Below are 25,412 nucleotides of genomic sequence, written 5' to 3' on the forward strand. Positions count from 1 at the left end.
AGAGACTTTGGTAGATATATATAGGCAAGGGAGTACTGAAACCAATGTCATTTGTGCTTAGATTTCTTTTCACTGTACATTTCTGAAGAAACAGGTCTATATCACTGCATCTGGCGAACTTTAACAATGGTTTCTCTGCTTGACTGGCTTGGATTTTTCTTCAAACGATTACAAACATCAATCATGTTGGTGACAGAATTATTTAATGCCTACCTTACTTTCTCCACAGTATCATAAGTGTCCTTGTTTGACTAATCAGGTAGGTATCCCATGAATTTCTAATGTATTTCTTCTTCCTTACTGTTCTTGGTCACTTCTTTGCACTTTTGACTTATCTCCTTTTTTAAGGAAAGCATTCTCACTCTTGAGATTCTCTAGAGATATAGTTTGTATAGTTACCGATTGTAGGAGTTTTGAATTCATTCTCGATATTCAACATTTCACAGTTTTCAGTTTCATGCCTAGATTTTAAACACTTAAAACAGCACCAAGGTTTTTCTTCAGTTTGTAGGAATTTAATGTCATCTTCCTTAATTGTACACGTGCCATGAAACCACTGACTACAATCACAACACTGAATTTTGGCATTTAAATCATGGTGTGACACTGAAATATTATTAATACACGTAAATAATAAAATAAATAACTGCATAATTAACTGAAATAAATTAATAAAATTATTAATCGAAATGTCTGTAATTTGGACGCCAGAGTTCACCTAACTGAATCCCTCGAATTTTAATAGAGCATGATAATTTTCTCTCCCAGGGCATTTACATAAAGCTGCGGAATTGTACATCTGCCTCAAGCCTTACCTAACCTTTTGTAAACGACTAAATAGGTAGGAACTGCACCTAGGTTCATCAGTAACTTCACTGATTCTAAAATAACTGACTATGTTCTCAATAATATTTATGCATGAGCATCTCATCAATGCACAAAAATATACATGTGACACACACAAAAAATACCATTGGAAAACTCCATATTTATGCAATTATCCAACATTAAAAAGAAAAAAAAAACAGTGGGACACGAAAACGAGGACTGAACTACCATTTGTAGTGAGCCTGATGACCAATAGTTACAAAGCATATATTTGGATAAATACGCTTCACTGTCCCTGTGTATCAGCACAAAGTGCTGGCTATCACCAACAACACATGGTATATCACTTTGATACTGGAAATTTACCTCTTTTCAACACTTGGTTTTAGAGACACTTTCACAAACACACGCTGTTAGTCTATGCCTTGAAACCATGGTTTCCCATTTTCTCACCAGGCAATTAAGGCCACAGATGCTTCCTTCCGACTCCTAGCCCTTTCCTATCCTATCATCGCCATAAGACCTCACTGTGTCAGTGCGACATAAAACAACTTATAATATCACTATAATGGTCCGTTATTGGACATTATAAATTTTCCAGCTCATTCTTGTTTGCCTGCGTTTCACGCTCGTGTGCTAAGTTAGGCTCATCAGTTGGGACTTAGCACACCTCCCAAGACGCAAGGCTAGTGCATACCGTGGAGGCCACTGCATAGGCTACTTGAAGCCACCAGCAGTGCCAATGCACTATGAGAGCTATGTCTCGTTTCCAAAAATTGATGCCTGCCTGGCCATCAGATGATATAGATGTTGATTCCCATAAGGAACTTGAAATATTTGTCCTGAATGAGTACATTTATAATACCACTATAATGGTCTGTTATTGGACATTATAAATTTTCCAGCTAACTAATTCTTGTTTGCCTGCGTTTCTCCCTCGTGTGCTAAGTTGGGCTCGTCAGTTGGGACTTAGCACTAGGGCTGGGACAGATACAACGCAACCGTTTCCAGAACAAAACCGTTGCGAGAAAATAACAGTTGCAGTGGCGCTCTGCTGTTGCGTTCTTCGCCAGCACCGATCAAGTGGTGTTTCAAGTTTCACAACCGTACGTATACAAAACTGCCTTCCGCAATCGTTGCGTTTCTTGACACTGGCGTTTTCCAGTGTAACTCACAGGTCAGACAGGCCGTTCTGGAGAGCTGCCCTTCTATTGAATGAAGCGCCTGACGTCACGGAAAGCCATAATAGACGGTGCTACCCCCAGATTCAATGGTTTGAGTGTTGTAAAGTGCAGTTAGTCGAGTATTTTTAGAGTTAATCTCGTTAGTTATTCTAATTAGCCTCCATTCAGTCATAAAATACAGAACTAGTGGATCTTTAGAGGCCGTGACATTTAACATTTAAAACTAATACGAAAACATAACATGACTTCAAATCCGGCCCTCTAATGACAGGCACACTCACAAAGGCGACTGTGAGTTGAGAATCTACCTTTCACGAACAACAACAAACATAGGTATTAATCAAGGCTTAGGCCCTAATACTGCCCCAGTTTACAGAAGGAAGAGAACTACGAGCATTATTCCACTTCTAGGTCGCAGAAAGTACAGTACTGTAATTTAAGATTATTTTGTTATGGATTTGTAAATTATGTTGATGTTCAGATACATTCATTTGTAATTTCTATGTTATGTACGGTAATAGATTTTCAAGCACACGGTAATTTTCAATTCCTCTAACCCACATTTCCAGTAGTCTGAATAGGTAACAATGTATAGTAGTAGGTTAGAAGAGTGTTAGAAACAAGAAAGTTATATTACTACTGTCGACTAATCTATTATGCTCATTCAAGTTTGGAGGTTGTTTATGATATAACCAGTAAGCCTATAAAAATCCAATTACACCATAATTTTCCTCGTTTTATTTCACGTTACTCACAAATGTTTGGAATTTTATATTTGTACATTAATATTTTCTATGGCAAATTGAACGCAGGAAGTGCTCGTTTTTAAACGTGTTTCAACCATACGTGAAGTTTAAGAAATTGTTTCTCAAAACACATAATCAGATCGAATCCAAATTTTAACACACTATACAATGTAATGTTTCATACATTATTTATAAATTTAAGAATGTTATGTTCCCAGAAAAAAAGCTGTTATCAATTTTGTAAGACAACTCTTTCTTGGCCCAGCCTATGCTCCACACAAAAGTCTTCAAAAACATCTTTCTAATTCCGATATCAATGTTTGAAGTGAGCAAATTTCTTTTCTTAAGAAAGCTCTTCCTTGCTTGTGCTAGTCTGCATTTTATGTCCTCCTTACTTCTGCCATCGTTAGTTATTTTACTACCCAAGTAACAATATTCATCTACTTCCTTTAAGACTTCGTTTCCTAATCTAATATTTCCTACATCACCTGCCTTCGTTCGACTGCACTCCATTACTTTTGTTTTGGACTTATTTATTTTCATCTTGTACTCCTTACCTAAGACTTCATCCATACCATTCAGCAACTTCTCAAGATCTTCTGCAGTCTCAGATAAAATAACATCATCATCGGCAAATCTCAAGGTTTTGATTTCCTCTCCTTGGACTGTGATTCCCTTTCCAAATTTCTCTTTGATTTCCTTTACTGCCTGTTCTATGTAAACATTGAAAAGGAGAGGGGACAAACTGCAGCCTTGCCTCACTCCTTTCTGGATTGCTGCTTCTTTTTCAAAGCCCTCGATTCTTATCACTGCAGGCTGATTTTTATACAGGTTGTAGATAATTCTTCGTTCTCGGTATCTGATCCCTATCATCTTCAGAATCAGAAATAGCCTGGTCCAATCAACATTATCGAATGCCTTTTCTAGATCTACGAATGCCATGTACGTGGGCTTGTCCTTCTTGATTCGATCCTCTAAGATCAGACGTAAAGTCAGGATTGCTTCACGTGTTCCTACATTTCTTCTGAAGCCAAATTGATCTTCCCCCAACTCAGCTTCAACTTGTTTTTCCATTCTTCTGTAAATAATACGTGTTAAAATTTTGCAGGCATGAGATACTAAACTAATGGTGCGGTAGTTTTCACACCTGTCAGCACCGGCTTTCTTGGGAATAGGTATAACAACATTCTGCCGAAAATCGGATGGGACTTCTCCTGTCTCATACATCTTGCACACTAAATGAAATAACCTTACCATGCTGGTTTCTCCTAAGGCAGTCAGTAATTCAGAGGGAATATCATCAATTCCAGGTGCCTTGTTCCTATTTAGGTCACTCACAGCTCTGTCAAACTCTGACCTCAAAATTGGGTCTCCCATTTCATCAGCATCAACAGCCTCTTCATGTTCCAGAACCAAATTATCTACATCGTTACCTTGATACAACTGTTGGATATGCTCGTGCCATCTTTCTGCTTTGTCTTCTTTCCCTAGAAGTGGCTTTCCATCTGAGCTCTTAATATTCATGCACCTAGATTTCCTTTCTCCAAAGGTTTCCTTGATTTTCCTGTACGCAGCATCTACCTTTCCCAGGACCATACAGCCTTCGACATCCTTGCACTTCTCCTTCAGCCATTCTTCCTTAGCTACCTTGCACTTTCTGTCCACTTCATTCTTTAATCGCCTGTATTCTTTTCTGCCCTCTTCATTTCTAGCATTCTTGTATTTTCGTCGTTCATCAATCAGGTCTAGTATCTCCTGAGTTATCCACTGATTCTTAGTTGATCTTTTCTTCCTTCCTAACATTTCTTCAGCAGCCCTACTGACTTCATTTTTCATGACTCTCCACTCTTCCTCTACTGTGTTTCCTTCGGCCTTTTCATTTAGTCCTTGTGCAACTTGTTCCTTGAAACAATCCCTCACACTCTTTTCTTTCAACTTGTCTAGATCCCATCTTTTTGCATTCTTTCCTTTCTTCAATTTCTTCAACTTCAGATGGCATTTCATGACCAACAAGTTGTGGTCAGAGTCCACGTCTGCTCCTGGGAAAGTTTTGCAATCCAACATCTGGTTTCTGAATCTCTGCCTAATCATAATGAAGTCTATTTGATACCTTCCAGTGTCTCCAGGTCTCGTCCACGTATACAGCCGTCGTTTGTGGTGTTTGAACCAAGTATTGGCGAGGACTAAATTATGATTAGTGCAGAATTCAACCAGCCGACTTCCTCTTTCGTTTCTTTGTCCCAATCCAAATTCTCCTATTGTGCTACCTTCTCTTCCTTGGCCTACCACTGCCTTCCAGTCTCCCATCACAATTAGATTCTCGTCACCTTTGACATATTGTATTAAATCTTCTATCTCCTCATATATTCTTTCAATTTCTTCATCCGCTGAACTAGTAGGCATATAGACCTGCACTATTGTGGTGGGCATTAGTTTGGTGTCTATCTTGGCGACAATAATTCTTTCACTATGCTGGTCGTAGTAGCTTATCCGCTGGCCTATTTTCTTATTCATTATTAAACCAGCTCCTGCATTTCCCCTGTTTGATTTCGTGTTGATAATTCGGTAGTCACCTGACCAAAAATCCTGTTCTTCCTGCCAACGTACTTCACTTATGCCAACTACATCTAACTTTAGCCTATCCATCTCCCTTTTCAGATTCTCTAACCTACCACAACGATTCAAACTTCTAACATTTCACGCTCCGACTCGCAGAATGTCAGTATCCATCTTCCTGATGATCGCCCCCTCTCGTGTAGTCCCCACCTGGAGATCCGAATGGGGGACTAGTTTACCTCCGGAATATTTTACCCGTTAGGAAGCCATCATCAGTACATCATTAATACAGAGAGAGCTGCATGTCCTCGGGAGGTAGATACGGCTGTAGTTTCCCGTTGCTTTCAGCCGTGTAGCAGTATCAACACAGCTAAGCCATGTTGAGTATTATTACAAGGCCGTATCAGTCAATCATCTAGACTGCCGCCCTTGCAACTACCGAAAGGCTGCTACCCCCCTTTCGATGAACCATTCGTTAGTCTGGTCTCTCAACAGATACCCATCCGATATGGTTGCACCTGCGGCTCGGCTATCTGCATCATTGGAACACGCAAGCCTCCCCACCGCGGCAAGGTCACATGTTTCGTTATTGGACATTATAAATTTTCCAGCTAACTCATTCTTGTTTGCCTGCGTTTCGCCCTCGTGTGCTAAGTTGGGCTCGTCAGTTGGGACTTAGCACACCTCCCAAGACGCAAGGCTAATGCATTCCATGGAGGCCACTGCATAGGCTACTTGAAGCCATCAGCAGTGCCAATACACTATGAGAGCTATGTCTCATTTCCAAAAATTGATGCCTGCCTGGTCATCAGATGATATAGATGTTGATTCCCATAGGGAAGCTGGAGTTAGCTGGAGAATTTTTAATGTCCAATAACGGACCATTATAGTGGTATTATAAATTTACTCATTCAGGACAAATATTTCAAGTTCCGTATGGGAATCAACATCTATATCATAAAACAACTTGTAAAAAAGAAAGATGATGATCAACGAAAGTGCTTACAATCCATTAATATACTATTGAAGTAGCACTGGAACAGGGTAATATCATAAAAATGCATGAAAACTGTGGAGCACAAGCAGCATCCTCTTGATCATACCAGTTTTAAGGAACTAATAATAGTAATACATCTGATAGGAATGTGCAGGAGTTCTGGGGATTTTTCGATTATACAGACCCCCACCTGATCTGTAGTGAACTCTAAGTATCTCTAGGCAAGACCATCTTCAATGTATCAGACCTTAATGCAGCTATCAATGTTAGCTAAAATGACACCACGTTCGGTTTGTTCAAATGTAAACATGAGAATGTGTGAAGCATCAGTTTAAATCTTTCTGTTGGTTTGATTAGGAAACGTTAGTGTAGTGATGTTTTTATTGAAATTTGGTTTTAAAACTAATATGATACATTAGGACGTGTCAATCATATTGTGTGCCTGGGTGTAAACTATATTAAAGCAGATGCACTCACATTCAAATAAGTGTCCTCATTGAGATGATTTCATAATTACAAGTAATTCATTAGGGTGCATTAAAACACTGGAGAGTAAATTTTTAATTAAAGAGGATACCGGTATTTTCCGTGTGGGCCTACATGATAGATATTTTTTCTGGGTAAGGCCAAAACTCCGAGTTGGTACCTATCCATTTCCCACTACTATATTTTTTTAGGTTATAGGAAGTTCTAAAGCTATTTATTTTATTTGTGAATGAAGATTATATTCTCTTTGTTAAATTAGAGAACAAGGTATCAACTGATATACTGCCACTTACAGTAAGTACTTACTGACCAACGATTTGGATGTTAATGTGCTTTATATGAAAATTCATATGCCACCAGAGAACCTCAAATCGATTCTACTAGTGAGAGACAAAGATTATGTGAAATGAAACAGATTGATGGAGGATAACAGTTTGGTGAATCATTATGAGAATCATTGTTATGAGAGAATTGAAATTCGTGACAGGGTTGTGTTTCTAATAAATCTCTTGACCGGCACAGACTATGATATTTAAATGCATATGGCAATAGAAAGCTCATTCAAATAAATGCATTTATAAAACAAGTATTGATTTGATACTGTATAGGCTTTTGGGCTTATGTCATGTCAAGGAAATAAGGTGAAATTCTTTACGTTTCGCTAGCGCTGTGCCACGTCCGGGGAGCCACCTGTTGAAGAATGAACGTACCATTTCCACTTTTATTATAATGTATAAATTTTAAAGGTCATTGTTTTAGAAGCCTTTCTCGTGGACAGTCAAGATTTTCTTCTGATGACTCGGAGCACAGTTCTCTGTGAAACATAAAGAATTTCACCTTATTTTCTGGACACGGCATATGCCCAAAAGCCTATACAGCATCATGTCTATAAGTACGGGCTGTGAAAGCATCAATGGCAACGAGTATTGATATATAGGAAGAAGACTTACGGTCTGGAATAATTTACCAAGCATGCCTTCTACTATGTCTACACCAATTCCATAAATTTGCAGCTTCTTTGAAATCATTTAAAAAAAGACTGGGTAAACAACGGATAGATAATAGGTAGTATGTCCCTGAACTACAACCCTAAAATACAAATTACACTAGCCTGCAAAAAAAAACTTTTTTGTGCGGTAAAAACGAAAATAGGTGGGTTTTATGAATTTCTTAACGCAGAATTCGAGAAAAAAATTAGTTTTGGCGTATCACGTCTGGTTTAGTGGCAATTTTACAAAATGTTATTTTGTTCTTGCGTAAAATTGTTTATACTTGGTATTGATTAAATTTAATGTATTAATGTAAATTTCAGCTTGCAAAACGTAATCATATTTTGCATGCATTAAATACACATAAATGCTGCTTTGTAAGTAAGTAGATGGTTTGTATTATATTTTTAATGTATATTGGAATTCGTGAAACTGAAGCATAAAGCGCCTTTTTAGTTTCGGCTGTACAGTTTCTTTTAAATTAATATAACCGTGCTTTGAATAAAAATTACATGGTTAAACATACATAGTTTTTTACTTACATTATGTGCAGGTTAGATTCACCCCTCCGTCTTTTCCCGTTTTCCGAGGAATTTCCGAGTTTTTGAAGTTCCTAAATGATCTCTAGAAGGGTCGTCTCGTGCAATCGACCAACAGTAATCGGCCATCATATTCACATCCCAACGTCCCTGATAGCGTCGTTCTGCATCTTTGAGGTCCTGGTGGAACCTTTCACCTTGATCTTCACTGACAGCTCCTAAATTTGGAGGGAAATAATCCAGATGCGAAGCTAAGAAATGAAGCTTAAGGCTCATATTACAACGGAGTTCCTTAAACATTACCAACATTTTCCTTACAATTTCTTTGTATTGAGGGTCCTTAATGTTGCCAGAGAATTTAGTCACTACATCTTTGAATGCGTTCCATGCCTCTTTCTCGATTTTGGTTATCGTGTCTGTGAAATTTTTTTCCTTCATCAGTTTACGAATCTGTGGTTTATCAAATACGCTTTCTTTGATTTTTGCATCTGATAATGAGGGAAATTTAGTGGATAAATATTGGAAGCATAGGCTACTTTTATCTAATGCCTTGACATACTGTTTCATCAATCCTAATTTGATGTGCAAGGGTGGAAGTAGAATTTTTTCACGGTCAATAAGACTTACATTCAAGACATTTTTGGATCCTGGTTGTAGTTGTTTCCTTTCTGGCCAATTCACTGTATCCCAGTGTTTATCCCGTGCCTTGCTATCCCATTCGCATAGGAAACATGGAAATTTTGTATAGCCTTTTTGTTGTTCCAGCAACAATCCAATGATCTTCAAATCACCGCAAATTTGCCACCCGTGCTCATGATATTTAATTTTTTCAAGCACCAACTTTAAGGCCTCGTATGTTTCAGACATTTTTGTGGAGTGTGCAAGTGGCACGGATGCCAGAACATTTGTATTATGAAGCAAAACAGCCTTTAAACTTCTTTTGGAAGAGTCAATAAAACCACGCCAGTTGCTAGGATCATACTCTTTCACTCCCAGTTGACGTAGAAGATTTGAGACATCTGTACAAAATACAAGTTCGTCTTCGTGAGTATAATACTTTTGGACTGTTATCTTTGCAAGGAAACTGCTTTATCAGTCCATCATAAACATTGCATAAGGGCTGGGGCTTTTAACACGTCTGTTCATTCAGGTGGTCTAAGATGAAAGACAAGCGCTCAACTGTCTTATCTTCAATCCTACATACCTCGCGGTCTATTGCGTATCTGGGGGAGTTTGTTATGAATTTACCAGGAAACCCCCAACTACAAAATGAAAGTTTAGACAGCAATAAACCTATAATAAAATGCAAACAATAACAAATCAAATCAAATCACATTGTATTCTAAAAAAAAGTTGCGCGAGAATATCTCTCAACATTGCATCTTACAAATTCATGTAGATACTAAAACACTGAATTGCCTCAAAACTAGACGTGATAGGAAAAATATAGCGTCATTTTCGGAATCAGGGCAGCGATTTCTATAAGAATTACATATTTTCTATTTTACTGCAAAATCATGTTGGCTAGTGTTATTGGTGATTGATTTACTGGAAACTGCTGCTCTTTGAAATGCATCAGATATTTCCCACGAATGTTATTTTAGAATGCAATCCTATCTTACCTATTTCCTGGACTAGTTCCTGGAAAATACATAAGTTTTGAATTTTCCACATATTGCTTATCAAAATATATGTCTAGATAGCATTGGTTCTATTACCCCAAGTAAAGCATTCTTGAAAAAAATAGTAAACTGCTTCAAGAATGAGGAGTGTAGTGTGTTATGACATACAGAGGTGAAAAGTGCTGCGTATGGCAGAAAATAGAGTAGATGTCTGTTTTTATTTCTTCAGTGTCACATCCACGACATAAGGATATTACTGACCTTCCCTGAAAAAATAGTTTCAACATGGTACATCAAATAACCTTATAAATGACATTTCACATGTAGTGCGTGAACTTGAGAGAATTCTAGTGACACAATTAGTGTTCAATATCGCTGACGTATCAATGTCATTAGTGCACAGATAATAAGTTTCTTAAAAATAAGCCTCTGCGTTACATGTGTCTAGTGTCAATATTTATTTTTAAATGCTGTATATTTTCAGATGGATAGAAAATCTCCAGGCCTGCTGCCATTTCTTGATGGATACAGTACTTTTGTATCCATCTCTTGGCACAGGCCAGAGTAAAGTGTAGCTTCCACCGAAGTCCCAGTCTCATCCATGGCTGTAACAATATGGAAGCTGCTGGGGTATGGGTGGTGCTGAGTAATGACATTCAGAGCACGACTAGTGCATGAGTGTTATGAAAGGTGTTGCTCATGGGGTCAGTCGTGCTGCAATAGCACTTTCTGACCCAGTAAGGAAAGCAGTGGCAAACTACCTCACTCCTCGTCTTGCCTAGTATGCCTCATTTTGGTGCTGCCATTGGTTTTTGCGGTTTCCTTATAACCGCATAACCTTTGGTGGTGCTATTTGAGGATCCAACCAGCCTCTGAGCTGATGACCCAACAGACAGACAGAAAATCTCCAGGACTAGGAAATTTGACACAAGCCCATGGATATGGTTAGTGAAATGTTCCAAACAGTGGACAGTAAGCAGGTTCAGGATATAGAAAGATGATGGGTGGCATGCAGGGATGCTGTAGTAGAAGCAGCAAGGGAGTGTCTAGGAACAGCTGTGTAAAGATGGGAAAATTTGTAATATCTGAAGGCATCTCTTTTCAGTTTAATTAAGTTGTTTCAGGTGTAACACTGTTACCATATGTTTTCTCTTTCAGGTAGTTTATAAATTTATTTACCCAAAGTTAGTTACGGCAGACTGAAGAGCCTAACAATTATAAAATACAGATGGCAAAAAGTGAACATCCTGGTGGATTGATGAAGTGAGAGCAGCTTGTAAACATAAAAAATAGGCGTATTAAAAATAGCTCCAAATAAGGACTGATACAGACAGGGAATTGTTTGTAGATGAAAGAAACAGAGCGAAACAAATACAGTAGTTGTTGAATCAAAAAAAGCCTTGGGAAGATTTTGGTAATAACCTGGAAAGGCTAGGTCAAGCAGCAGGGAAACCTTTCTGGACAGTAATAAAGAATAAAGGGGAAAAAGGAAATGAATAGTGTTCAATGTAATTCGAGTGAACTCATAATAGATTCTAGGGAATCACTGGACAGGTGGATGGAATATTTTGAAAATCATCTTACCGTAAAAAGGAAATCTTCCTGGTGACGTCACAAACAACCAAGCTCATGGGGAGAAGGACATTGTTGGCGAAATTACACATGAGCAAGTGGAGAGAATGGTAAATAAACTCCATTGTCGTAAAGCAGCAGGAATAGATGAAATTAGACCTGAAATGATGAAATATGGTGGGAAGGCAGGGATGAAATGGCTCCGCAGAGTAATAAGTTTAGCTTGGTGAGTTAGTAAGATACCTTCTGATTGGACAAAAGCAGTAATTGCACCTATCTGTAAACAAGGGAACAGGAAGGATTGCAACAGCAATTGTGGTACCTCATTGATCAGTATACCAGGCAAAGAGTTCATTGGCATCTTCGAAGGGAGGGTGCAATCCGTGATTGAGAGATAGTTGAATGAAAACCAGTGTGGTTTCAGAGCACAGACAGTCTGTCAGGATCAGATATTCAGTATGCGCCAGGTAATTGAAAAATGCTACAAGGGGAATAGACAGTTCTGTGTATGTTTTGTAGATCTAGACAAAGCATAGGACAGAGTACCGCAGGAGGGACTATGGGATTAAGGGTTGATTATTAAAATCAATCGAAGGCATTTATGTTGACAGTTGGGCTGCAGTGAGAATTGACGGTAGAACGAGTTCTTGGTTCAGGGCACTTAATAGGGGTTAGGCAGGCTGTAATCTTTCACCTTACTTTACAGTTTACATGGACCTTTGCTGAAAGGTATAAAGTGGCAAGGAGGGATTCAGTTATGTGCAAATGTAATAAGCAGTGTGGCCTATGCTGATGACTTGTTATTAATGGCAGATTGTGCCTAAAGCCTGCAGTCTAATATCTTGGAACTTGAAAATAAGTTCCATGAGTATGGTATGAAAATTAGCCTTTCCAGTTCTAAATTGATCTCAGTAAGTAAGAAATCCAAGAGAATTGAATATCAGATTGGGTATACAAAGCTGGAACAGGTAAACAATAATCAAGTATTTGGGATGTGTGTTCTCCCAAGATTGTTCTATAGTGAGTGAGTTTGAATAAAGTTGCAGTAAAGCTAATGCAGTGAGCTTGGCAGTTGCGATCAACAGTATTCTGTAAGAAGGAAGTCAGCTCCCGGACAAAATTATCTATTCATCAATCTGTTTTCAGACCAACTTTACTTTATGACAGTGAAAGGTGGGTGGACTCAGGATTTCTTAAAGTAACAGACGTGAAAGTAGAGAGAATGATTGCTGGTACAATCAGATGGGAACAATGGCAGGAGGGTACACGGAATGAGGAGATAAAGGCTAAGTTGGGAACAAACTCGATGGATGAAGCCATACACATAAACCAGCTTTGGTGATGTGTTCATGTGAAGTGAGTGGAGGGGTATACAGTATGTTGCCTGGTAGAATAGTGGACTCTGTTACTGAGGTTAAGAGAAGTAGGTGGACATTGGTTAGACTCAGTTTGTAACTACTTAAGGTTCAGAGATATAGAAGTAAACGATGCCACAGGACTAGGTACAGATAGAGGATTGTGGCAGTGTCTATTAAATTAACAGAGGCTTGCAGACTGAACGCTGAAAGGCATAACGATCTATAATGAAGATGTAAGTATGGGTGTAATAATAATAAATTGTGATACCCCCAGTGTCTATAAATATGATTGATTAGCATTTACATCAGACATTAAACAATTATTATTAGGTAGGTAGATACAAAGATTGTTAGATAATTTATTTATCCTGGGAAAGTTACGGACAGCTGTGCCTGTCTTACACTTAAGCAGTATCAAAATTAGGTTGATAACTAATTACATATTATTAAAAAGTAACCTATCATTAATCATGTAGAACTATCGAACTATAGCTAACAGTAACTACTTGTACATTAAAATTACAGATGTCAACAGGAAAGAGCACAATAATACAGAAAATTAGTACAGTTTTTAAGATATACATAAACAATATAGTTGTAAAAACAAAAAGAGAATTACTAAACAAAATAGAATTATTTGAGAAAAGTAACTCTTGTCCTGTGAGTTTCCATCCAAATTGAGAAAGGTACAGGGGAAGGATAAAGTAGACAGGAGGAAGAGGATTTAAAAGAAAAGAGGATGAAGTAGAAAAGTGATTGTCTTGCTGCCTTGCTATTTGCATCTTTCCATCAGATATTTTGCACATGCACTTTTAAATTTCTATTACACTGAATCCCTCTGATGTAGTCCGGCTCCATGGCTAAAGGGTTAGCGTGCTGGCTTTTGGTCAGAGGGGTCCCGGGTTCGATTCCCAGCAGGGTCAGGAATTTTAACCATCAGTGGTTTATTTCGCTGGCACGGGGGCTGGGTGTATGTGTCGTCTTCATCATTTCATCCTCATCACGATGCGCAGGTCACCTACGGGTGTCAAATCAAAAGACCTGCACCTGGCGAGCCAAACATGTCCTCAGATACTCCCGGCACTAAAAGCCATACGCCATTTCATTTCATCCCTCTGATGTCTTGAGGCAGGTTGTTTCCTTCACAGATTGCTGTAACTGCGAAGGAATTGCCATATGCTGAGGATTTGTGACTGGGTATGGTAAAGGTATGTTCTGTGCTCTTATGTTTTGTTTGTGGTGTAATGAGAAATTACAGAAACGTTCTTTAAGATAAGGTGGAAATTGACATTTAAAGTTTGTTGCAGTGAGGTTAGACAGTGAAGATTATGTCTGTCTTGTAGATGGAGCCAGCCGAGTTTGGTGTAGGATGATGTCGCATGGTCTGTGAATTTAAGGTTGCAGATGAACCACACACATGCATTTTGCATGCGCTGTAACTTCTGTAGTGATATATCAGTGCAGTCGATGTAAACTATATCACAGTAATTAAAAATTGGCATACAGTAACTGTTTCAATTAAAATCTTCAAGGGCATTCTCCACATCTTCATACACTGTTGTCTTCAAACAGATAGGCTCTCTCTATCGTTCTTAATGAAATTTTATTTTGTTGTAAATAAATGTCACACACCTGACTCTCTGGCTGAATGGTCAGTGTTGAGGCCTTCGGTTCAGAGGGTCTCGGGTTCGATTCCCGGCCGGGTCGGGAATTTGAATCACCTCTGATTTATTCTTCTAGCCCAGGGACTGGGTGTTTGTGTTTGTCCCAACACTTTTCTCTTCATATTCAGACAACACACTACACTACCAACCATCACAGGAACATGCAATAGTGATTATATACCTCCATATATGGTTAGCGTCAGGAAGGGCATCCGGCCGTAAAACACAGTTTGCTCCTACAACCCCTTAGGTGTGGGAAAAGTGGTAGAAAAAGAACAAGTAAATAAATATCACATGATACATTCACTTCCTTGCATTAAACCACTTTATTGCTGCTACGTCTATTCCTTAACAACACACAGTTATACACAATTGTACACAACACTACACTATTAAGGGGAACAAACTGAAAATATTTAGTAATCGATTCTGTTAAGTACAGATGTCAACAAGTCCACACACTGATTATTCACTTCACCATCACAAGGCAGGGCGATTACCCTCTCATTCAAGTCGATTCTGACAAATACAGATATCAACTCACTCTAACCCACACTCTATATTCTATTACTGCACTGTCTCTCTCTCTCTGACTCATTAACTCCCACCGTCTTACTTCTCGGCCTGTACGCTTAATATATATACTGTTCGACAAACAGTCTAGAAATATCAACTTCTGGAAATGTTTTTGCAACATTCTGGAACACATCCAAACATAGGACAATCGTTCGACCAGCCACTCGAATGGAGTAGATCAAACTCGAATGTTCGATTACGGTTTATAAACACATATGGAAAAGTCTGTAACATTCCTGATGTTTCTGTATGTATCTAGATAATAAATTATTACAGTAAGATTCCAGAAACCTCCATATGTATCTGAATGATAGTGGATTACACCCAATATATGAATATTACAGAGTTTTCTACAGTTTTTTAGTACACAGATTTTGAGGTTAGACGTATTCACAATTCGTATTTGAGGTTATATAAGTATACAATACATATTTTGAAGGTTTTACAAGAGTTAGGTTATGTGTAGGATGGTGTAGCCTACATATGACATCTCTTTATCAGTCCCAGTTGTTCTACATCCATCTCTTCTCAGTCCCCGACGAGTTTGTTTTTGCTTCCCTGCTTCATTGGGAGGGTGGGCTTTAACACTCGTTGAGCGGCCATCTTGATAGATCCTCAGTCTTGATGTGGGAGGCGTAAGATAAAAAGAAACCCCGATAAGTACACAAGAAAAGGGAAGAAACATAAGACAAAGATAAATACTGCTGATTAAAGCTTAGGAACACAGGACAAGACAATTTTAATGATCTGCAACATTATAATTAAGATTTTTTTTTTTTTTTTTTTTTTTTTTTTTTTTTTTTTTTAGGAGAGAATACCACCCTATAGATACCTTGGAGTCACGTTATATATACTTTATTACCATTAATGACCGGTCCACCTCTGAAAGGAAAGTAGACTATCCTGCACACCATTAAAGCGTGCCGTTAGCATATTTAAGACCGTGAGTGCTTGGTAGAAATGTTTAATAGCTACAGCAGTCAAAATGGACTTATGACAGGAGCTCAGTGTGGCTGAGTGGGGTATAATTATCGGTGCCTACCATGTCTACATATATCTTACGCTTTTTGGGAAGACCTGAAATTCTAGTATGAAAAGTGGGGCCTATACACGCATAAATATGTTACTTCATAATATGTTGCATTCATGTATATTATACACGACATTTCTCATCTTGTGAAGCATCACTGTATTTCCTTCAAAATAATCCAAGCCGAATGCAGTTTCAAACCAAAACATATGCAGGGCTCAATGGGGTAACAAGAATACCTGATATTGATGACAACTTCAGGACTCTTATTTCTTGCTTCTGTTCATTTGAGGTTCATGTATTGGGAAGCAGTCTTTCAGTATGAACATTTGAGCCAGGAATGCTCATAATAAGACACAAAAGTTTCTCAACGTTGGGCATGCAAACTCCATTCGATTTACACTTCTGAAATAAGGTTAGCAACATCTGACACACGCATTTCTTTTTCCTTTCTTCTGTTGCTCGTCACTTTTACTTGTTCCTTTACCCATGATGTTTTTAGATTAATTACCAGTGTTAGAGCCATATGCAAGAGCATAGAAAGCTACTCCCAGAAATGTCTGATTGGAACGGGAAGCACCCAAACACAACACTCAAACATTGAAATTTAGTCAGAAGGGATCTGAAATGTGGAATTTGCAGGTGATTATCATCCAGATAACAAGTTTAATTCATATGTTATAGGTCAGCTGTTCTGCATATATTTTGAAAAACACAGAAAATGTGTATGGGAAGATTTCTTTTTTAAATACGGGAGACTTGAAAAATTATGGCTATCAGTAGTGAAGTTATTGTGAAGTTTTTTCAAATTAATCACTAATTTTAGAAACAACAGAAGTCCACTTTTTTCATAAATTGAGAATATTTTATAATATGTTTCTATGAGGCCAACCACTCAATTCGGCATAGAAACCACGGTAGTCCAATGCTTTCCTGTTGACATATAGTATCCTGAAATTTGCATTAACTTTTAGAATGTTGATACAGCTTTTTCCAATGCTGTGCTTAAGTGCAACTGTTACTGGCAGCTGTTTACTCTTCCGTGCTCAAATACAGCTTAATTTATTACTAATGCTGATTGTGTTAATGTGTTCTACATAATTATGGATGGTGAAAATGAGAAAAAAAAGGCACAGGTGTTAAAAATTAGGCTGCGTATAAAAGTGAAATAATTAAATGTTCTCGTATGCAGGGCAAAGAATATATAAAGAAGGGTGGTAAAATAGTTCCAGAACAAAAAACTGGCTGTAGGAAGGTGTGTTTTAGTGACATAGATGAGTTGCAAAAACACTAATATTAAACAGATTTAAAACACTCCAAACGAAAGATGAACAAGATCTTACATGAAAGGATTAATAGAATGTCAGCGTGTGCAGGGGAATTGTCCTAGTAGAGAAAACAGTTCAGTGAAGCACAGCCGTAGCTTCAATTAACATGTTCTCATAAATGAATCAAAGAAGGAAGTATGTCAGAAGGGCTTAATAATAATGTTATTTGCTTTACATCCCTCTAATAATACCATTATAAATGGTCCATTATCGGACATTATAAATTTTCCAGCTAACTCATTCCTGGTTGCCAGCGTTTTGCCCTCGTGTGCTAGGTTGGGCTCGTCATTGTTACCTAGCACACCTAACAAGACGCTGGCTAGTGCATACCGTGGAGGCCACTGCGCAGGCTACTTGGAGCCACTGGCAGTGCCAATGCACTATGAGACTTTGTCTCTTAACAAAAATTGATGCCTGCTTGGCTATCAGATGATTCCCTATGGGAATCAACATCTATATTATCCTTCTAAGTACTTTTACGATTTTCGGAGACGCTGAGGTACCAGATTTTACTCTCGCAGGAGTTCTTTTACGTGCCAATAAATCTACTGAAATGAGGCTGACGTATTTGAGCACCTTCAAATACCACCAGACAGCCAGGATCTAATCTGTCAGGTTGGGGTCAGATCAGCCCCTCAACTGTCAGAGCCACTCAGCCCGGCCTGAAAGGCTTCATCAGTTTACATGGTCTAAATAGTGATAAATGAATTTGCTGTAATCCTCCTTGGAAGATCTCCAGCTGACGAATGAGGTAAAAACGTTACAGTAAATCCCAAGATTGCTGCTGTTAAAATGCTTATTCATAAGCATTTTAAATGATTCCCTACATAACAGTGTCTCTATTCTGGCAAAGAGAAATGTTATTCCCTACATAACAATGTGCCTATTCTGGCAAAGAAAAATGTTATTTAGATGCAAGGCTATCAGTGAAAACTATTTTTCATCTTTTCAAAGTGAAACACCCAGAAGTTAAGGGGAATTATCAGTACCATGCAAGGTATTATAAAGAACACTATGACTTAAAATTTGGGTGGCATCTGTGAGGTTCTTGAGCTGAAGCTTAAATCACCGTTTCTTAATAATGTGGCAAAAAGGAGTGGCTGAGGCTAAATTAGCTGTGCACAAGAGAAGAGCAAAAGAGTTCTACAGTGCACTAAAAATGTTGGAAACTTTGTTTAAAGAAAGGGATGACCTCGCAGTGCTAACTTTCAGTTACACGCAGAATATTAGTCTACCAATTATATCCCAGTGCAAGAGTTATTTCTACCGAGCTCGATAGCTGCAGTCGCTTAAGTGCGGCCAGTATCCAGTAATTGGGAGATACTGTGTTCGAGCCCCACTGTCGGCAGCCCTGAAGATGGTTTTCCGTGGTTTCCCATTTTCACACCAGGCAAATGCCGGGGCTGTACCTTAATTAAGGCCATGGCCGCTTCCTTCCAATTCCCAGGCCTTTCCTATCCCATCGTCGCCATAAGACATATCTGTGTCGGTGCGGCGTAGGGCAAATAGAAAAAAAAAGTTATTCTACTCACGTCAATTGCGACGGAATGTATTTGAAATTCACAACTTAGAGACAGGAAGTGGTCACTTCTACATGTACACTGAATATCAAGGGGCAAAAAGGGCCTATGAGGTAGCATTCTTCATTACACACATCCATCACAATCTCTTGAAGGGAAATACTGAACTCCATTTATTTTCTGATAGTTGCTGGGGAAGGGGGCAAAACAGAAATCACACGATTGTGCATATTTTGCGGGCCGTTACAGAAACCAAACGTTTTAAAACTATCCAACATTTTTTTCCGTAATAGGGGGACATTCATTTCTACCAAATGACTGCAATTTTGGTATAGTAAAGAGACTGTTAACAAAGAATGACAGCATTTACCATCCAAAACAAGTGTGCAAACTAATCAGTCAGACAAGTAACAGAATGAATCACGTGGTTACAATGGATGACATAAACTTCAAAGACCGGTGACCTCACGTCTGCAAGAAGATTGTGAACTCTACTGAAAGCTTCAGTCTTTCACGAAGCCTACGGTCTCAGGTTCAGATATCAACTTTAAGGAATTTTCAATACAAAAGCAACTTCCCTGGAACAGTTGTGCATTAGAATTCATAAACAGTGTTGTCCAGCTCACTTTCAACCTATGAGAATCCACCCATTAATGATACAAAAGCTGCTGATATTAATAAAATTCTTCAGTATGTGCCTGAAGAATATAAAGTGTACTTTTGAGTTCTGATTGAAAATTGACAGACCAATGTTCTGTGTCTGTGTGATTGGTGATTCAGTTGATATTACTGTATTTATTCTCAATATTATCAGTACTAGTACCGGGCGAGTTGGCCATGCGGTTAGGGGCGTGCAGCTGTGAGCTTGCATCCGGGAGACAGCAGGTTCGAACCCCACTGTCGGCAGCCGTGAATATGGTTTTCCGTGGTTTCCCATTTTCACATCAGGCAAATGCTGGGGCTGTACCTTAATTAAGGCCACGGCTGCTTCCTTCCCACTCCCAGTCCTTTCCTATCCCATCGTCGCCATGACACCTATCTTGTGTCGGTGCGACGTAAAAAACAAATTGTTTAAAAAAAAAAAAAATCAGTATTAGTAATGTTACAACCAAATGTTAAAAGATAAACATTTCATTATATAATTCGTGATTACAGTATACTAAATTGAACTGGCAGGTAAGAGAAAGAAAAGAATTATTCATTAAAGTGTGATGAATGCTCCTTTCATGTTTTAATGTATGTGTTTGTCAAATTAAGAAATATGGTAAGAATTTATACACATGATTTTTTGTAATACATTGATAATTTCAGAAGCAACATTAGTCCAAACAGTTCAATTATAAATGGTGGTGATTTCCAGAGAATTATTATGTTGTATGGCACATTACACATCAGAAAAGGTTGTTTATTGTAGTATATACCAAAACAATTTTTGGTTTTGACATTTTCTTCACTAGAGACAGTTTTCGTTGTCCTCTGGACTTATGTAGTTTACTTTCAAATGTTAGTTTCAGGTAAGTTTGGAGTTATATGCTGCCCGTAAATAATGAATCTCCCCTGCTTAATGCCCTAGTTCTAGTTATACTAATCTAAACTTCATTCTGTGTATTCCCGTTACTTTGCTTGTCTGGTAAGCATGTTCTGAATTAGTCATTCAGATCAAGCCTAGAGGACGAAAACATTACATACAATTTCACATTGAATGAAGGTTTGTAACTTGGTGGACTGGAACATTATTGAAGAATAATTCTAATGTCCAGTAAAACGTTGACAATTACCACCGTATTTCACTAGGGGCCCACACCAGATAGCATGACAATAAAAACTGCTGTCACTTTTAGTGATACTAATACAGTAAGAACTCTGTTATCTGGAACAATTTTATCTGAAAAGCCGATTAACTGAAACCACCGACAATAAATATTTTTGGTAAAAATGAATTGAAGGAACATTGTTTGAGACTACACTATCAACCATCACAGAAATACGCAATAGTGATTACATCCCTCCATATATGGTTGGCGTCAGGAAAGGCATCCGGCCGTAAAACAGGGCCAGATCAACATGTGTGACACAGTTTGCGCCCGTGACCCCACAGGTGTTGTGTATGTATTGTCTTCATTTACTTAAATCTAAAAAATGAAAATACATTTCTTAACTATGAACAATATATTTTAATTATTATCCAAAACCCTTTGTTTCAGTTAACAGAGGTTCTACTCTACATCGTAATATTTAGTTCACGTGCTCTAACACTGAATGTACTTAACATGGGTAAGTTAGTAGATATGTGTAGTGATCCTGTTGTTTCTTAAGAATGAATATCCTCTCCATGTCTCTTGTTATACCATTCTTTCCTATTATTTACATTCTTGTTTTGTTTTTCCTTACAGTATGGGACAGAAGAAAACGAGGATGTACCCTCTAAGAAGCCAAAAGTGATGCCGGTAAGTTCCTTGGAAATGAGATACATCCTTTTATAGTTGAAGTTTGATGGCTCTTAGGAGTTTATAGTTATTGTAAAACATGGAGATAGTCCTCCTGTCCTATTTTTTTACTCCTCCCACACTGACTGCCATTGTGTTTGTCCTATTATATGTGTTGCTTTCTTACACCCCTCTCTCTTTGTCTCACTTGATTTGACACTTGTTTGTTCCTTTCCTATACCTACATTATTATTATTATCCCATTTGGATCCTTTTCTCCTTTTGTGTTTGTCCCGTGTTCCTATTTTTTTGCAGATGATGTTATTCTGTATAGTGTAATAAATGTTACAAGATTGTGAACAACTGCAAAAATACCTCGACAATGTTGTGAGGTGGACAGCAGGCAATGGTATGCTGATAAACGGGTTAAAAGTCAGGTTGTGAGTTTCACTAGTAGGAAATGTCCACTCAGTTTTTAATTACTGCGTTGATGGGGTGAAAGTTCCTTATGAGTAGGGATGCCATATCACCAACCTAAGAAAAGAGGACCACCAACGTGAAAAAAAGGAGGACACAGCCTCCTGATGGAATCACTGCACCTTAATTGCTTTTAATAATGTAGAGTTTGAGGGATGTTCCACCATTCAACACATTACAACAATTTATTGAATTACAAGAAGACCGGTTACGACTCCATGGAGTCATCAGTTCTTGGTGAAAATTAAATTAAGAGGAAACTGATAACAATCATCATAATGAAATATCCATGCACCTACAGGTGGTTGCTTGGAAATACATCATTGAGTTGATAGATATTACCTAGAAATGTAACATACACTTGGCAAGGAGAACTTGGAGCTTAGAAAGTTCCCAGTTCTGGCTCTAACAGTCTTGTGTTCATAGAACACGGAACACTGGAATTACATGTACTGGATTGAAAATATATACAAAACGCAATAAGGACACTTATAATGGTGTGGAAAACTTGGCTCTCTAAGAGCATTCTTGGATTTGACAGTCCTGTTTCTGTCTGAAAAAGATTGGATGAAATACACACAATGAAGCAAAATGTAAATTTCATCCAATCTTTTTCAGACAGAAACAGGACTGTCAAATCCAAGAATGCTCTTAGAGAGCCAAGTTTTCCACACCATTATAAGTGTCCTTATTGCGTTTTGTATATATTTTCAATCCAGTACATGTAATTCCAGTGTTCCGTGTTCTATGAACAGAAGACTGTTAGAGCCAGAACTGGGAACTTTCTAAGCTCCAAGTTCTCCTTGCCAAGTGTATGTTACGTTTCTAGGTAATATCTATCAACTCAATGATGTATTTCCAAGCAACCACCTGTAGGTGCATGGATTCTTCATTATGATGATTGTTATCAGTTTCCCCTTAATTTAATTTTCACCAAGAACTGATGTGACTCCATGGAGTCGAAACCGGTCTTCTTATAATTGAATGAATTGTTGTAATGTGTTGAATGGTGGAACATCCCTCAAACTCTACATTATTGGTTAAACATCAACACAGAAATGAAGATAATAACTTATGATTAATCGCTTTTATCGCCTTCGCTTTCATCACAGACCATTGGCCTATCACCTTTGTCATTAATGTTCGTTTTTCGTTTGCTATTCGTACTTTTTTGAAGATGAATATTCTGGAAAAGTATTTTTTTCTCCTACAAATAGTGGTGAAACTGGATGAAGTCATACTTCATACACACTACACCTTTCACAGCCTCAATTGTGAACCTGTTTCCGTCCTTGGTCCACTATGAATTAAGCAATGAAAATATCGGCTCTGTGTTTGCGTTATGACTTGGCATACAAAAATAATTTGTATTTACGGCAAAGTAATACTTAATAAAACTTTCAGAACTTAATTTATACACAATTTATGCACAGAGACAACCTCTAAACAATGCTGAGTTAGATAAAAAATGGAATCAAACAGTAGCTGTAAACAAGAAGTGCTGCCTATTTAAATGTAGTGGTCAAGTTGATAACTAAACACCGCATGAAGTTTAAGTATATTTTTCTTAATTCCCAAAAAGAGGACATTTGTCAAGTTATTGAAAAATCTGACTGGACGCTTTTCGTGCTGTTAAAAAGAGGACATGTCCGGGAAAACGAGGACATAATGGCATCCCTACTTATGGGGATCACTATAAGTACCTTGATGTTAATATAGGGAAAGATCTTCATTCAGGTAATCGCATAAATGGGATTGTAAATAAAGGGTGCCAATATCTGCACATGGTTCTGAGGGTATTTAGGGGTTGTCGTAAGGATGTAAAGGAGAGGGCATGTAAGTCTCTGGCAGGACCCCAACTAGAGCATGGTTCCAGTGTATGGGACCCTCACCAGGATTACTTGATCCAAGAGTTGGAAAATTTATAGTGTCCAATAACTGACCATTATATTGGTATTATAAATTTACTCATTCAGGACAAATATTTCAAGTTTCCTATGGGAATCAACATCTATATCATCTGATGGCCAGGCAGGCATCAATTTTTGGAAATGAGACATAGCTGTCATAGTGCATTGGCACTGGTGGTGACTTCAAGTAGCTTATGCAGTGGCCTCCACGGTATACACTAGCCTTGCGTCTTGGGAGGTGTGTTAAGTCCCAACTGATGAGCCCAACTTAGCACCCGAGGGCGAAACGCAGGCAACCAAGAATGAGTTAGCTGGAAAATTTATAATGTCCAATAACGGACCATTATATTGGTATTATAAATTTACTCATTCAGGACAAATATTTTAAGTTCTCTATGGGAATCAACATCTATATCATTTGATGGCCAGGCAAGCATCAATTTTTGAAAATGAGACATAGCTCTCATAGTGCATTGGCACTGCTGGTGGCTTCAAGTAGCCTATGCAGTGGCCTCCACGGTATGCACTAGCCTTGCGTCTTGGGAGGTGTGCTAAGTCCCAACTGACGAGCCCAACTTAGGACACGAGGGCGAAACGCAGGCAACCAAAAATGAGTTAGCTGGAAAATTTATAATGTCCAATAACGGACCATTATATTGGTATTACATACCAATTAATCGAGCAGCTCGTCTCCTTTCTCCCAAGTCTTCCCAGCCCAAACTTTGCAGCATTTTTGTAACGCTACTCTTTTGTCGGAAATCACCCTGAACAAATAGAGCTGCATTTCTTTGGATTTTTTCCATTTCTTGAATCAAGTAATCCTGGTGAGGGTCCCATACACTGGAACCATACTGTAGTTGGGGTCTCACCAGAGACTTATATGCCCTCTCCTTTACATCCTTACTACAACCCCTAAATACCCTCATAAGTATGTGCAGAGATCAGTACCCATTATTGACAATCATATTTATGTGATTACTCCAATGAAGGTCTTTTCTTATATTAACACCTAGGTACTTAAAATGATCCCCAAAAGGAACTTTCACCCCATCAACACAGTAATTAAAACTGAGAGGACTTTTCCTACTTGTACAACTCACAACCTGACTTTTAATCCCGTTTATAATCATACCATTGCCCACCGTCCATCTCACAACACTATTGAGGTCACCCTGCAGCTGCTCACAATCTTGTGACTTATTTATTACTCTGTACAAAATAACATCATCTGCAAACAGCCTTATCTCTGATTCCACTTCTTTACACATATCATTGATATATATATAAGAAAACATAAAGGTCCAATAATACTGCCTTGAGGAATTCCCCTCTTAATTTTTACAGGGTCAGATAAAGCTTCGCCTACTCTGATTCTCTGAGTTCTATTTTCTAGAAATATAGTCACCCATTCAGTCACTCTTTTTTCTAGTCCAATAGTACTAATTTTCACCAGTAGTCTCCCATGATCTACCCTATCAAATGCCTTAGATAGGTCAATCGCAATACGGTCCATTTGGCCTCCTGAATCCAGGATATCTGCTATGTCTTGCTGAAATCCTACAAGCTGAGCTTCAGTGGAATAACCTTTCGTGAACCCAAACTGC

The 25,412-nt window shown here is 38.3% G+C and overlaps 1 protein-coding gene across 2 annotated transcripts in view; it reads left to right on the forward strand.

The window, feature by feature from the left end:
- The window catches only part of LOC136864914 (proline-rich protein PRCC), a 161,281-nt gene that overhangs the window by 19,780 nt on the left and 116,089 nt on the right, over nucleotides 1-25,412 (forward strand). For both annotated transcript variants that reach the window (XM_067142327.2, XM_068226469.1), the window contains exon 2: nucleotides 21,389-21,442. In XM_067142327.2, the coding sequence (XP_066998428.2) occupies nucleotides 21,389-21,442 (54 nt within the window). The remainder of the gene's footprint in view (nucleotides 1-21,388; nucleotides 21,443-25,412) is intronic.

The sequence above is a fragment of the Anabrus simplex genome, chromosome 2 (genome assembly GCF_040414725.1).
Source record: "Anabrus simplex isolate iqAnaSimp1 chromosome 2, ASM4041472v1, whole genome shotgun sequence".
Lineage (NCBI taxonomy): Eukaryota > Metazoa > Arthropoda > Insecta > Orthoptera > Tettigoniidae > Anabrus > Anabrus simplex.